Source organism: Talpa occidentalis, unplaced genomic scaffold (genome assembly GCF_014898055.3).
Source record: "Talpa occidentalis isolate TD23 unplaced genomic scaffold, MPIMG_talOcc4v2.1 talOcc4.4, whole genome shotgun sequence".
In the NCBI taxonomy this organism is placed as follows: Eukaryota; Metazoa; Chordata; class Mammalia; order Eulipotyphla; family Talpidae; genus Talpa; species Talpa occidentalis.
The window spans coordinates 41,733,261-41,748,891 of record NW_023604295.1 but is presented as its reverse complement, the minus strand read 5'-3'; the positions used below and the strand labels follow the sequence as shown (position 1 = coordinate 41,748,891).

The 15,631-nt window shown below is 42.2% G+C and overlaps 1 protein-coding gene across 12 annotated transcripts in view; it reads left to right on the top strand.

Annotated features, from left to right (window-relative positions):
* The window catches only part of RUBCN (rubicon autophagy regulator), a 78,471-nt gene that overhangs the window by 54,455 nt on the left and 8,385 nt on the right, over positions 1 to 15,631 (top strand). For 7 of the 12 annotated variants that reach the window (XM_054700491.1, XM_054700489.1, XM_054700490.1 and 4 more), the window contains one exon: positions 82 to 2,844. In XM_054700491.1, coding sequence (XP_054556466.1) covers positions 82 to 260 — 179 coding nt within the window. In that variant the 3' untranslated portion in view covers positions 261 to 2,844. Of the gene's footprint in view, positions 1 to 81; positions 2,846 to 6,721; positions 7,062 to 15,631 lie in introns of those variants that run through there. The other 5 variants (XR_008553848.1, XR_008553847.1, XR_008553849.1 and 2 more) reach the window with 4 other exon arrangements.

Below are 15,631 nucleotides of genomic sequence, written 5' to 3'. Positions count from 1 at the left end.
AAGGGCTATTGCAGTCACTTACTTCCAATTTGAGATAATACAAATTGCTCTCTTCTCTTTGTCACTTCCCTTCCTGAATAGAGTGTAAAGCATGTTACCATAAAGCTTGTTTCAAGTCTGGACGCTGTCCCCGGTGTGAGCGGCTGCAGGCCCGGCGGGAGTTGCTAGCCAAGCAGAGTCTGGAGTCCTACATGTCAGACTTCGAGGAGGAACCTGCTGAAGCCTTGGCTCTAGAGGCCACCATCCTGGAGACCACCTGAAGAAAGCAAGTTAGGCCCTCTTTCTAGGGCTAATGTCATACATAATGCAGAACTGAGCCACCCTTATAAGGACTTTCCCCACTTGTGTTTTTTTTTTTTTTTAAATTATTATCATTATTATTTTATATGACTTGTTTAATGTCCAGGTTGGTGGGGTCCATTCTGTTATGACCATTTGTTGGTTCCAGGTATTTCCATCAGAAGTGATACATAGATCTTTAGATGAAACTTCTAGTGCCTCTGTCAGGGGGATGGACCATGAGACCTAATTCTTCTGACATCCATGGCCTTTCCATTGGATCAGCTGGCATTTCCAGTGGCATGTCCATTGGTTTCAACTGTATTTCAAGTATGATTTCCAGTTTTATTTTGTTTCAGTTCTAGAGCTTCTGAGCCAGGCCTGGTCAACCAACTCACTTCTCCTTTGCTGCTAAACAGGAGGATGGAGTATTCTCTCTCCAAGTCCTGGAATAGGGTCAAACTGTGCCCTGAGGAGAAGCAAAAGAAATTGGACTATGTCATGGGCATTCTGTCCAACTTATTTAGGTATTTTTGAGAGCATATTAGAATCCTCAGAAACCTCGAAGCAGCCAGGATTTTCTTGTTTGAAATATCCAGGCACAGATGATGTAACAAGCTTTTATTTACCTTGGTGGTGTTAAAACCACCAAGAAAAGCTTAGTCCAGTGCCATTTGTAGCCTTATACCAATCATAAGTGAGGCTACAATTCTGTTGACCTTATAAGAAGCATTTATCAGTCAGAGGAGCTGTTGGCTTCCTTTTCAGTGATAAGATCCCTCTCAGTCACCTTAGGTCTTTGGTGCAAGTACGGTCTTTTAAGCTTAGGCAAATCCGTGATGCCATCTTCAGTTGAGGACAGAAGCTCCATTCACCATCTTTGTAGGACTCTTTCCACTATGTCCTTGGCTAATGGTCATTGTGGTTCTGAATGAAAATATGTCCAAGTCCATTCCTTCTCTCCTCTTCCTGCAGCAGAGTTGGAACCTTCCCTGGTGGCTGATTTCTGTCGAGTTTCTTTTGTTAAATTTGGGGGGCAAAGCTTTCTACTATTAGTGGTGGTAAAGACTTTGACAATTTGTGGATATGTGGATGTTCCTGTGTTCTTGGGCTAACAAAAGCCTTTATGCCAATTATGCACTTAACTCTCTAGCCTAGTGATATTCTTATGTTCAACCGTCCTCTTCATAGTACTAATTTTAGTACACACACACACACACACACACACACCCTCTTTTTAAGTGTGTATTTTGATGAAACTGTATATACGTTTGTGGTCTTTAAGTTGCAACAGCTCCTGACCTGTGTGGTCAGTGTTCCTATTCCAAGGACTGACAGCTCTATGAATTAAAGCCCACAGCAGTTTTGTTCTGGGACTGACTTCTTCCTTTCTACCTGTCTGTCCATAGTTGGTTGCTAGTAGAAAACACTTAATAGGGGTACTACCCCAGAAAGCTGAACAGAACGTTGCACATGGTTGGTGGAAGCTGATGAGTGCCTGAGTTGGAGCATGCAAGAGTCTCACAGGAAGTAGAAGGAACATAAAGGTAAAGACCAGAGCTGAGACTCCACCAGGGCAAGAGGGAGCAGGGAGGAACTGATTCATAAAGTGGGTCCCTCTGCCTCAGACTTGGGATCTGAAGGCTGGGTGGGTTAGAACGCCCAGAGTGTTCCCTTCCCTTAGCTAGGAGGCTCTGAAAACCAGTGCCTCAGAAATAGCTGAGTAGAAGTTCCCCCATCCTTTAAGGAGCTTTGGGCATGACCCCATAAAACTCAAGTCTCGCTAAAGGTTAGTCTTCAGGTTCAGACTTAGAGGGTTGAAAAAATGGTGAGCTCTACTTGCAGTTTTGATTAAAATTTCAAGTCCAGCTCCTTATTCCAAGTCACTACACTGGAAGAGAGACATACTCTCTGTCCTGCCCATTTCATATTAGCATAGGATCAAGGAAGGAAAATGCTGACACAGTTTCTAAAGCAGAGCTCAGTGACCATACATGCTCCTGCTTGTTTTTCTGCTTGTTTTATTCCCATCTCCCGTATCCATCCCTATTGCATATCTGTTTTAGTGACCCTGACACTCTGCTGTCATCACTGTTTAAATATCCATTTGAGAGTAGGGGGAGAGAGGAAAGTGGATAGGATGTTTTGAAAGCACTTTGTAACTTACCAGTATCTAAAAATCCCCTACTGTTGTGGAGAGAAATTTTGAATGCACTGAAGAAGAGTTCCTTCTGAATTAAAGGGGAGGAAAGAAGTGTTCTTTGCTATAAATGAAGGGAAAACAATTTTGCTTGCTAGGTGGAGACAAGATTCAAGTCATAGCAGAAGAGTGGGAGGCATATATTTTCCACTTAAATGAGGCTGTTATTGACTTTCTCTGCCAATGCTTTAGAATTTTTGTTTGATTTAATATAAAAGGAGCAAGAGTCTAAATAGAGATGTTCTGTGTGTGTACAACTTACATTCTGAACTGGATTTTACTTGCTGTCGTTCATGTACAGCCTAACAATTCATTGTCATATTTAATAAACTAAGGAAATGAAAGTCTGCTGTTTGTTTGCCTGCCTTGACTATCAGGAAACAGTATTGAGAGTTTACTGTAAAGCAGATATGTCTGAAAATTCAAAGGGCTTCTGTAATATAATGCCAGAAAACTGGACCTAACAAGTCAGGAGAGTGCTTGAAATGCTTCAGCACTGACTTGCTGTGTGACCGCGAGCAAGTCACTTCCAATCTCTGGATTTCTGTTTCTTCATGTATAAAAGACTCTGTGGCATGTTGTCCTTTCAAATGTATGTGCCCACACCCTTGGCATGCTGTCCCTTAAAGTGAAGTGGATCTTTGCCTCCACAACATCTGGATTGTCTCAGATGTTTCCGTTTCCTCTTCCGTGAACATCTGTCTCTGGCTTTTTCTCTCATGCTCCTGGCCCACTGGAGCTCTAACTCCATCCTGAAACTTTATCAACATTTCCCTCAGATCCTTGATCATCTCCAGGTGGTATGTCTAAAATCAACATAAATATCATGTTTCCCAAAACCTAACCAATAGCCACCCCAGTCTGAAAACTTAGATGTATTGGACTCCTTTTTCTCAAGTGGTATTTGTTGGTTTAAAGTGGCATTTTCAGCTTATAAAGCTTCCCACCACCTGTTACCAAAATTTTGTTGATTTTCCTCTTTAAAATAAACCTCTTGTTTCTTTTCTACCACTAGCACACAAATTTAGGTTCTTATCTTACCTCTCAACTATCTCCAACCATGCCATTTCTCCCTACTTACTCATTCATCAAATATTTGGGTAGCTACTATATGCCCCTTCTGTGGTAGACTGGGGCTACAGTGCCCCAAAACAGAGACAGCCCACCCTTGAGAAACTTAGAGTCTTATGGGGGAAACAGACATTGCTCAGAGTCACCATAATGAGAATGTAATTACAAGTTGTAATTGTCACCATAATGAGTATGTAATTACAAGCGCCATGAAGGAAAAGAGCACATATGCCATCTGATTTTATACATGTGTGTATATATGTGTAATATATATATATATGTGTGTGTGTGTATATATATATATATATATATACACATATATAAAACAAGGATACTTGATTTACAGTACAACAACTAAGGCCCCTTAGAAAGTAATATCTTAACCAAAACCCAATGTGTAAGGCTCTTTCTGGAGAGGAAGGGAAAATGATAACAAATCTCCCTCCCTCCCTCCTGTTTCTGTATTCACTTGTCCTTGTTTCTGTATTCGCTTCTGCCTCATCCTCTTTGGTAGCCACTGATTACTTTTCTGCTTATCCTTATCCTTATAGTGATTATATGTACATCACACGCACAGAAACACACACACTCCTTATTCTTTACCTTTTAAAAAGTAGCATACTATAGACATATTTGTGTACCTTTTTTTCTAACAGTATTATCTTAGAGAACTACCTGTATGAAGCATTTCCTTTATTTTAAAGCTGCACATTTTGATTGTATGGATAGACAATATGATTACCTATTGATGGGCTTTTACGTTATTTCTAATCTTTATTAATACAAATAATGCTACAATGAAAAAAACTTGATCATTTTCTATGGGTGCATGTGTATCATAGGATAAATTCTCTAAAGTAGAAAGGTCAGCACAAAAAGATTCACTTACAATTTTGTTAAGTATTACTAAATTGTCCTTCATGGTAGGGGTAAGTAGAGCAGTGGGGAGTATGGAAAACATTACTGTGGGGTCTCACTTTCCTGCTCCTAACTCACCAGTGTTCATTTTCACATAGCATAAAGTTTGATTCTTCCCCTGGCACTTAAAGGATCTTTCATACACAGCCATACTTTTTAATTTCCTAACCTCATCTGCCATTCCCTGAATTACTGAACAATTTCCTTAATGCACTTTGATCTTTCTTTCTTTAAAGAGGTATTTCACCTACACCCCAGCTTTCCCTGACTGACTTTAACTCTACCCATCCTCCATGAACCCTTGGCACTCTCTAAACTTCCTGTTAAAGCACTTCTCATGCAATCTTGTTATTTAGTGTTCCCCCTTTTAGCACAACAAGCAAACATGACTTAGTTGAATGAATGCATGAATTGCTGGATGGCCATTAGAATATAATGGAGACAGGTGGACAGCTTTAAGTGTGCTTCTTGACAAGGATTGCCTTCACTGCAGCAATGGCATTTAGTTACCACTGTCAAACACAGTCCTTTTTAATCATTCTAAACTCATAGTCCTTATGCAAAAACCTGATGATCCCCAAAGACCCAGCTCAGGCTCTTCCAAAGTAAGTCAGAAAGACGCCTGCTGAGTTCTTAGGCAGAAAGGAGGCCCAGGCAGGGGCAGTCCACTTGTGCTCATTCTGGCTGCTCTCTTTCCCAGGCAGTCTCTTGGGCCCTGCAGTCAGGTGAATTTAGTCACTTCTCCTCTTAGCCCTGTGGATCTTTGCAACAACTGCTCTACCTTTTTTTTTTTTTTTTTAAAGATTTATTTATTTTTATACAAGAGCTGGGGTACAGGCCAGAGGCGAGGGAGGGTGAGAGGATTCACAAGAGACAGAGCAGGAAGCAGAACAGGCAGATGACAGAAATACACTGCTGAGGGAAGCAGCGGGCACGACAGGAGAGGTCTTCTGTACCATGTGGGATTCTCGCCGGCCAGCCAGGATCAAACCTGCACTGCAGAAGCTGCGGACAGCTTCACAGAGCTGTGCTCAACCCACTGTGCCACCCGGGAGGCCCCTGCTCTACCTTTTTATTATCAGCTTCAGTAGGTCTCATTTCTTCTAACTTAAAGAGCCTGAATAGAGCACTCACCCAAGTCTGAGATAAATATGAAGCCTGCTGGTGCTGGGGCTCCCTAGTCTAATTGCAAGACTTACCCCACATCAGGGACCCCCAGAGGATTTTAATGTAGACAAACTCTGATGCCTAACCCCTCAGAGTCCACATGGATTCAACTACCTATCTCTTTCCTATACAAACAGACAGACACTATTCCTGGAGAGGAAGGGGTGAACCTCTTGGGGAAAATTCCATTCTTGATATGATGTGCTTCTTTCCCCACCTCTCAGTGGGAATAAAAGTGATCAAAAGTACATTGTGGGGGCCTCCCTGGTGGCGCATGGTGTTAAGACGCAACCTATGACGCTGTCCACAGCCTCTGCAACACGAGTTCGCTCCCCTGGCAGGCCAGGGAGCTACCCACAGGGTGCAGACCACTCCTGACTCACCAGCTGCTCCCCTTAGCAGTGTACTTTGGTCAATCTGCCTGTTTTGTTCCCAGTCTCTCTGGTGAATCCTCCCATCCCCTGCAACTCTGGCCTGTACCCCAGCTCTTACATGGATAAATAAATAAATCTTTAGAAAAGAAAAGTACATTGTGGGATGAGAGACAGGATTGCTCTGACCTTGCTTCTGACTACTTTCTAGCTCTCTTATCTCTTTACTTGCCACCAAATCTCTTTGTGGTTTCTTTCCCAAATTTTGAAGTGCTGGAAATGTCCTCATCTCCCTTCTCCTAAGTCAGCTATTTTGTCTGCAACTGTTTCTGTTTTGTTTTGCCCAGTAGTTATTATCAAAGAAGATAACATTCCAAATGTCCTTTGCTCACTATAGTGTTAAACTGCCAGCTTTTTACTTGCCAGGGACTAAACTGGGAGAGATGATGATATTTATGTGCCCTAAAACCCCCTAGGTATTTGTCATTGTTATGTCTGTAAAGATAGCTGAGAGAAGAATGATAAAGTCATGTGAAAGACTGCTAACTCTGATAAAATGTTTGCCAAACAAAGATGGGAAAATAGCTTATAGTACAAAGTGTTTGCTTTGTGCTAAGGACCTTTGTTTATTGTTACGAGCTAGGTATGGCTCACAGGAAGACAAAACTTAATTTCCAGCAAATTCTCAAGCTTCTCTTCCCTACTTTTGACTTAGACTTGAGATCTTTACAAGCCAAGAGGGAGAAGACTGTTCAAGAGGAAAACAGGCCTACTGTTCAACCAAACATCTATTGAACATTCACTCTGTTCTGTGTTCACATATGATGCCAGAGCTAGAAAACAAAGAATAATAAATAGATTGTTTCAAAAAATGTTTACGACAACATAATTTATGGGTGTCCAAAGTTAATCATGGAGAATATGAAAAAAATTGATGCAATCATTAAAATGATGATATAGAGAGGATGACATAGTAACATGGGAAAATCTTATAATGCAATGTATGTGAAAAAAAATATATGTCAAATATCATGAGTCCATACTGATACATATAAATGATTGAATAAATGGGAGGAAGGACAAATCCTCCTCACAGAAGAATTTCAAGCAATATATGTAAATTATCTCCCTCCAGGAGGTGTACTTCACCCCTCCTTCCTTTATGAATAGATTGGAATTAGTGATTCACTTAAAGAGAAAAATAGTCACTTTACAGCAGAGAGACCTGGCACATAATACCTTAACCAAGTGATCAAGGCTCACATCGTTTAGAGTGTCATGTTGATATTATGGACCTCTGATGTGATGAGATGGGCACATCACCTCTGTGGTACTCTTCCTAAATACCCACAACCCTAGTCAAATGAAAAACACATAAGGCAAACCCAGTTTGAGGGACGTTATACAAAACGCATGACCTGTGCTCTTCAAAACTGTCAAAGTTGTGGAAAACAAGGACAGGCTGAGAAACTGTCGCAGACCAGAGGAGCCAAGGAGACACGGCCACTAACTGCGGTGTGCTTTCCTGGGTGGATCCTGCAGCAGAAAAAGGGCACGAGTGCAAAATTGGTAAAAATATGAATAAAGTGTAGAGTTTAGTAAAAGGGTAATGTATCAATTTTAATTCTTACTTTTGAAAAATGTAAGATGGTAGCATTAGGGAAAACTGACATTGAGTGAGGGATATAGCAGAACTCATGCTATCTTTACAACTTTTCTATAAATCCAAAATGATTCCAAAATAGTTTATATATATATGTATGCATATATATATATATATATATTACAATTATGGAAAAATATCCCTGCAAAGAAAAAAAATGCAGAAAGGAAGGAAAGGAAACACACAAGAATGAAATTGTGGTTGTGTTGAAATGATGGGATTATAGTCACTTCTACCCCTTTTATCTGCTTACCCAGATTACTATAAAGAATCACATTTTTATAATTAAAAGAGGTAGTTTTGCTTTTGTTTTAGGGAAGTAAGTTCTTCCCCTTGAAATATGGAAGTATGTACAAAAGTCTGTAGTATTGAAGGGCAGTCAAGACAGCTATTGCTTTACAATACCTTCAGATTATTCTTCTGCACAAAATGAGCTGACCCAAGCTCACCCGGCAAAATTTCAGGGCTCCTCCTTTTGTGATCTTCTCAGCCTCAAGGCCAGTTCCTCTAAGAACTGGCACCTCTGTCTAGTCTCTGCCTGGAGAGCCGGGTCTCTGGTGACCAATTGAGTCAACGTACTTTTTTCCTACAATAGCTATTTCCCTCAAATCTATTACCCTCAGTCTTCTCTTACTCTGTCAAGCATTCTAAAATCCCTGTGGCGAGAACATCTTACACCAGTTCTAGGGGAACAGAGCTGCCCAGCTGGTTTTCCTGACTGATGGTCCCTCTGTATACCTCCACTACATTTTGGTTGAGAGGACATTGGTGTGGGAACCAGATCAGCGTTCTTACCTCAACTCTATAAATCCGACCTGTGTGAACCTGGGGTACTCCTTGTTTACCTGGGCCTTAGTGTCTTTATCTATGAAATGGGATGTTCAGACCAGATTGTCACCAGTGTAATATGACGGACAGTAATATCACCTGATTTCTTGAATCTTGCCTCCCACTGGCCAGGAGTCTCCAGGTGATGGGAAAATGGTTTTTTGCCACTATTTCCTCTGTTTGCAAGCTATGCCAAGCAGCTGGGACACCTGTGCCACTGTTTTGGGGCCATGTCTCTGATCTCTGCCGGTGGCTACCCAGGTGTCAGCTGACTCCTCCCCAGGGTTACAGATACCAAATGACTTTGCCGGGATGGGTAAAAATTAAAAGTTCTGGCCTTGGTCCCTGCAACACTGTCTCTGCTTGGTGCCTGCAGCCATGTGGCTGGTTCTCCTCCTGCTGTGGCTGAGCCCTGTGGCCCCAAACCAGGAGACAGGTGAGGATCCAGGATAGCTTTTGCTGGAGTTAAACTTGATCAGTTAAATATGACCATTACAAGGGTCAAAGGGACCAGGCCTCTAGTCTCTTGCATTCATTCATTCAATCATTTTTGTCCCTGGCATGATCTACCTTCTGGGGGCTAATATTCAGTAATTCATTAATTAGTGCTTAACCTGGTTTCTCTGTGTATACACCTTCATATTTGTAAACTTGGGTGTCTTGGGTGATTCGTTTGGGAAGGTGTGCTTTGGTGGGATAATTCAAAGGAGTATGCAGAGGAGCTCCTGTGAGTAGAGGCAGTGTGGGTTCTAGAATATGCACTGTCAGGGCAGGGTGGGGGGGACAGGAGAAGGTGGTGTGATAAGCCCAGATCCAGATTATCAGCTCTGATTCACTGGGTAACTGCCCAGTACTAACCCATTAGGTTTGCTCAAACACCCCTGGAAATGCAATGGCATGAATAATATTGTATCTACTAGAACTTCATTTGGGAGAAAACTGGATGTCATTGGTAGGATACTTCTTGCAGGGTAGGAGCCTCAAGGGGTGTGCTTAAGTAATAAACATGTTATTAACATATTAACATGTATTGCTTGGTAGACAGGACTTCTGGTGAAGGGCAGGGCTTCAGTTTTGCTGAATCGGGTTTGCAAGTTTGGGGCTGGAGCAGGATTGCTGGGCACCATAGAGGGGAGGAGGAAGCTGCCCAGTGCCCTCCTTCAAATCCTTCTCCAGCAGTGCTCACCCTCGTCTCGTAAAATTATCAGAAGAGTCAGACATATTTAAAGAGTATTGCTTCGGAGATGCAAAATATTAGGCTTGGGTCCTTTGCATAGTCCTTTCTGGGCCTTCTCTTGGCTACCCCCAGGAGGAATAGCTTGCTACTTCTACTAACCTCTTGGTCACAGAGGTGTGGTTTGAGCTATCCCCAGGAAGCCACTCCCGATGGGCTCACTGCTTCCCCACCAAACTCCACTGCACTCCCCTCCTAGCTGCAGGTCTTTACTTGCCATACATGTGTGATGTTCTGGTTACTTGTAGTATGAGGAAGCTCTGTTCAGCCGACTGAGCTCCGGGGAGCTGTGTTGGGGTGGGGAGTGGGTGGGCATAGTGCAATGTATCTCCATGGTCCACCATGGAACCCAACCCAGCTCAGTAGAATAAATTATTTAAAATTTTTTTTGTTGTTTTTTTACATCATTGTTCATTTTTAAACAATATTTGCTTCCCCCCCACCCCCTCAGGTGTAGTTCCCATAGAGTTTCCTTCACCAATGCACCCGTGCACCATCACCTCAGTCCCCTGTACTCCTCCCTCCCTCCCTCTCATCCCTCCCTCCTTCTCACCTACAGTATGTCTCTGATTTGTAATTGTCTGTTTTTGCTTTGTTGTGTTTTGTACTGTTATTACAATGCCATCTTATTGGGTTCCCCTATATTCCTGCTATAAGTGAAACTATCCGATATTTTTATTTTTCCTTCTGGCTTATTTCACTGAGCATAATTCCTTCTAGTTCCATCCATGTTGCTGCGAATGGCATGAGTTTATCTTTTTTGATTGCTTAATAATATTCCATTTGTATATATGTCACATCTTCTTGATCCAGTCATCTATTTTTAGGCATTTGGGCTGTTTCCAGGTTTTACCTATTGTAAATAGTGCTACAATAAACATAGGTGTACAGGTGTTCTTTTGAGTCAATGTTTTGTGTCCTTTGGGTAGATCCCTAGGAGTGGAATTGCTGTATCCTACGGTAGCTCCATTTTTAGTAGACTGAGGAACCTCCAGACAGCTTTCCATCGTGGTTGGATCAGTTTGCACTCCCACCAGCAATGTAGGAGAGTTCCTTTTTCACCACATCCTCGCCAACATGTTGTTGCTTGTTTTTTTGATAAGTGCCATTTTTACTGGTGTAAGGTGGTATCTCAATGTGGTTTTCATTTGCATTTCCCTGATTATAAAGAACGTTGAACATTTTTTCATATGCCTGTTGGCCATTTGCATTTCCTCTTTGGAGAAATGTCTTTTAAATTCTTCTGCCTATTTCTTTTTATTTATTTATTTATGTATTTATTTATTAATAGAGGCATGTTTTATTTGTTTGTTTGTTTGTTTGTTTTGTTTATACATGCACTGGGTGCAGTCAGAAGTGCGGGAGGGTGATAGAATTCACCAGAGCCAGAGCAAGGAGCAGAGCAGGCAGAAGGACCAAAAGTACACTGCTGAGGGGAGCAGCAGGTGGCAGGAGAGGTCTGCGTGCCATGTGGGACCCTCCTCCATTGGCCAGGGAGCAGCCGGGATCGAATGGCGCAGCAGAGGCCGTGGGCAGCTTCGCAACCCAGCGCTCAACCTCTGCGCCACCGGGGAGGCCCCTTCTGCCCATTTCTTGACTGGATTGTTTGCTTTGTTTTTGTTTAGTTGTGTGAGTTCTTTGTATATCTTTGTGATCAGTCCCTTATCAATTGACTGGGGTGCAAAGTTTTTTCCCAATCAGTGGGGTGTCTCTCTGTTTTGGTTACTGTCTCTTGCTGTGCATAAGCTTTTCAGTTTAATGTAATCCCAGGTGTTTATGTTTTCCTTGACTTTCTTTGCTTTGGGTGATGATGAGTCTTTAAAGATGTTATTGCAATGTATGTCTTGTAGTGTTTTACCGATATTTTCTTCTATATATTTTATAGTTTCAGGTCTATGTCCAGCTCTCTCATCCATTTTGAGTTGATTTTTGTGCACAGTGAAAGGTGGTGGTCTAGTTTCATTTTTTTGTATGTGGTGGTCCAGTTTTCCCAGCACCATTTATTAAACAAACTGTCCTTTTCCATTGCATATTCTTTGCTCCTTTGTCAAAGATCAGTTGTCCATGTAAGTGTTGTTCTATTTCTGGGATCTCTATTCGGTTCCATTGGTTTGTGTGTCTCTGTATTTGTTCCAATACCAAACTGTTTTAATTATTATGGCTTTGAGTATTGCCTGAAGTTTGGAAGTGTGATACCTCCTTTCTCCTTTGTTTTCATCAGCAGGGCTTCTGCTATTCATGGTTTTTTGTGGTTCCATATGAATTTCATCAGTATTTGTTCTATTTCTCTGAAGAATGTCATTGAGGTTTTTACTGGAATGGCGTTGAATCTGTATATTGCTTTTCGTAGGATGGACATTTTAATGTTAATTCTTCCAATCCATGAGCAGGGGATGTTGTTCCATTTCTTTGTGTCTTCTTCGATTTCTTTTAACAGTGTTTTATAATTTTCTTTGTATAGGTATTTCACCTCTTTGTATAGGTCTTTCACCTGATCTTTGACAAAGGAGCACAGAGTATGCAATGGAAACTGGACCACCACATGCAAAAAATGAAACTAGACTACTACCTCTCACCGTGCACAAGAATCAACTCAAAATGGATAAGAGAGCTTAGGTTTATTTCCAAGTATTTGATTTTTTTTTTTTGTTTCAATTATGAAAGGGATGGTTTTCTTGATTTCTTCTTCTTCAGATTGTTTGCATATAGGAAGGCTTCAGCAGAATAAATTAAATGTGTGAGTGAATGTCTGCTTGGTCACTGTGGGGTGCCCTCCCTTTTCCTTACTATGCAGCACCAATCAGGACTATCAGGAACTGTGTAGCTCTCTTCTGGTCCATGGACACAAGTTTGATTCAGATCTTTTAAGTTAAATGAAATAAAAATTTTTAACACCAGAAATACAAAGATGCATTTCTTGCCTTCCACGAACTGGTGAGGAAGACAGATACACACTTCCAGAAAGACTGCAAAAATCATGGGGACAGGGATTAATGCTATGTTAGAGGTTTCTAACCTAACTTCTAACCTAAAATCAATAGATTTTAAGAGGAAAAGGAAGATGTTAAGCCCAGCAGGGGTTTGAGGGGGGGTGGTTTTAAATCCTCTTAGAAGGGGGGTGCAATTGTATGGGGAATATAAAAATAAAAAAAAAAGATAAAAAAAAGTCCTCTTAGAATAGAGCATAGTTAGTTTAAAAAAAAACAATCCTTTTTATTGTGGAAAATTTAAAATACACACATAGTGGGGTCTTCCTGATGGCCTAAGGGTTAAGTCTCATCACTATTACCATGATGGCCTGAGTTCAGTCCCCAGCCAGGGAGCTACCCACATGGCACAGCAGACCTCTGCTGTCTTGCCTGCTGCTCCCTTTAGCAATGTATTTCAGTAATTCTGCCTGTCCTGCTTTTGCTGGAGTTAAACTTTACCAGTTATATATGACCATTATAAAATTTCCTCCTCAACTTTTCCCTAATGGTTTTAGCCTTTATGGATAAATATTGCTGAGGTGCATTTTTCTTGCCAGATGGGACTGCCAATTGGTAGTTTTCTAAATTCTAGCATTCTTTCTGCATTTATTACCTGGAGTTTTCCTACAAAGAAAGGCTTCCCCTCATCAAATATTTGATTTGTATGGAAATATTTGGATAAATGTGATTTGTTATCATTTTCTGAATAATGAACTAGTTCCTAGCAACCTTGGGAAGGTTGAATTTATTTTTTGTATTTTTATTTTTAAAGATTTATTTATGCATACAAGAACTGGGATACAGGCCAGAGGTGGGGGTGTGTGACAGGACTCACCAGAGACAGAGCAGAACAGGTGGATCGACTTAAATACACTGCTAAGGGGAGCAGCGAGAGAGGAGAAATCTGCTGCGCCATGTAGGTCACTTTGCTGCTGGGGATCGAACTCGTGCTGAAGTAGTTGCAGTTTGCTTCATAGTGCTGACACTTAACTCCTTGTGCCACCAGGGAGGCCCCAGGAAGGTTGAATTTAAACATGGTCTTGAAGGATAAAAATGTTTCTTCTAGTGGCTATAGAAGGGATGAGCCTTCCAAGCAGAAGAAACAACTTGAACAAATAATACTCAAAGCACGGGTATGCAGGTTTAGAGGATGGTAGAGATCAGGCAGGTCAAATTCAGAGGCCACCACCCCAAGCCAGCTCACCATCACCTTGAGAAGTCTCACCTCCCAGGGCCCAGCGCTCAACTTTCACCAGACACCTGCTGACTCCTGTTTCCACAACAGGTTGGGTTGACCATGCTTAACCCTACATCCTCCCAGAGGCCTGCTCCCTGTTGATCTTGTCAACTTTGGAAGCTCTCAAGTTTATCCTTAAACAAAGCCCCAGGCAGGTATTAACCTAACTGAAAGCAATTGGGAAGGTCAAAATAAATTAGAGAGAGAACAGCATCTAGAATCTTGGGAGTGACCTGGGTATATTCCACCCCAAGTCACAAACTCATCATGTGACCTGGTCCCTCCCAGTCAATGCCTGTCTTCCCATTGTTTACAGAAGAAAAACCCCTCACTTCACAGTGGATGGGCAACAATCAGATAATAACTGAATTGAGCAATTTTGAGAAATGGTAGGACTTGGGGTTGATGAAACTGTTTTGAGAATAGGGATCATAGAATTCTTCCTCTATCTTTGTGGGGTTTTTTTCTGTCCCTTTTGTCATCCTTTCTGATGTCTGCTCCTTTGTCTATTGTCTCTCTCTCTCCTCCTTGCCTCCCTCAGCAGAGGCAGCTCTCCTCAAGGCTGCCCACCCACAACCATGCAGGCCTCTCTCAGCAAACCTATCCCTTTCGGGGCAGCGCTTTCTAAAAAAAAAAAAAAAAGCAAAAATCCTGGCCTTTTTATTGACAGAGAAAAGTGTGGGTCAAACTGAATACTGGATTTAGGGCTTTAGGGAGGGTGAGTCTGCTGATGTACTTCTGACCCCCACCCACGGCTCCAATCTTATTAACAAGGCATTCCACTGATCAGTCCCCAGGATGTAAAGTACTTCAGTCAGCGCCCCCCACCCCCACCCCGCCGTGGTGATATATACCCATTGCCCCAAGGCCATCAAGTGCCCTGCTCTTGTCTAACTTCAAAGGAGTCTTGTACCTCCACATACATCTTTGTTAATTTTTGGATAACATTTGATTTCCCTCCGGCCTAGTCCCTGTTGTTCTCCCTGCTGGTACCAGAGCACTGGTGATCCATCACCACAGTCTCTTGTGCTCTTCCCTGTGATTGATTTTGAGTTGATTTTTATAAATGGTGTGAAGTAGAGGTCCAGATTCATTCCTCTGCACATGGATGTTCAGTTGTCCCAGCACCATTTGTTAAATCCAGCTCTTTTTTTATTTCCTTTTATTAATTTTTAAATTTTTTTCCATTTGTTGTGGTGATTCCCCCTAGACACAGACCCGAGTCTGAATCAGTTTCAGAGAAAGTCTTTATTAGCCGCCCGGCAACTGTGCCTCACAGAGGGAATGATGTGGTTTTGTAGAGTTAGTGCGGGGTCCTTGGGTTCCCTCTGGGAAAGGCTTCACCAGAGCCTCGGTTTCAGCGGCACGCGGTGAGTTTCCCAGGCGAGTTTCTCCACGAGACAGAGACAGTAGTTTTGTTAGGGGGAAATGATGTCCTGAGCTAATCCCATACAGGCTTTGTGGACCCCACCCCCACTCCAGACTAAAGCCATCAAGACATTGGGAAAGACAAATCCCATCACTACCAAAGGGAGGGTGGCTGGGACCTGAGGGTGGAGTTGGGCAGCCAGGTTGGGTATAAAAACCAAACACGTGGGCCTTGGGGGGCTCGCTCTCTCGCTGGGCTCCTGGCTGGCGGCAGCTCTCAGAGCGCCATTTGGGATTCCTGATTGGCGGATCGGGTAGGACGCATT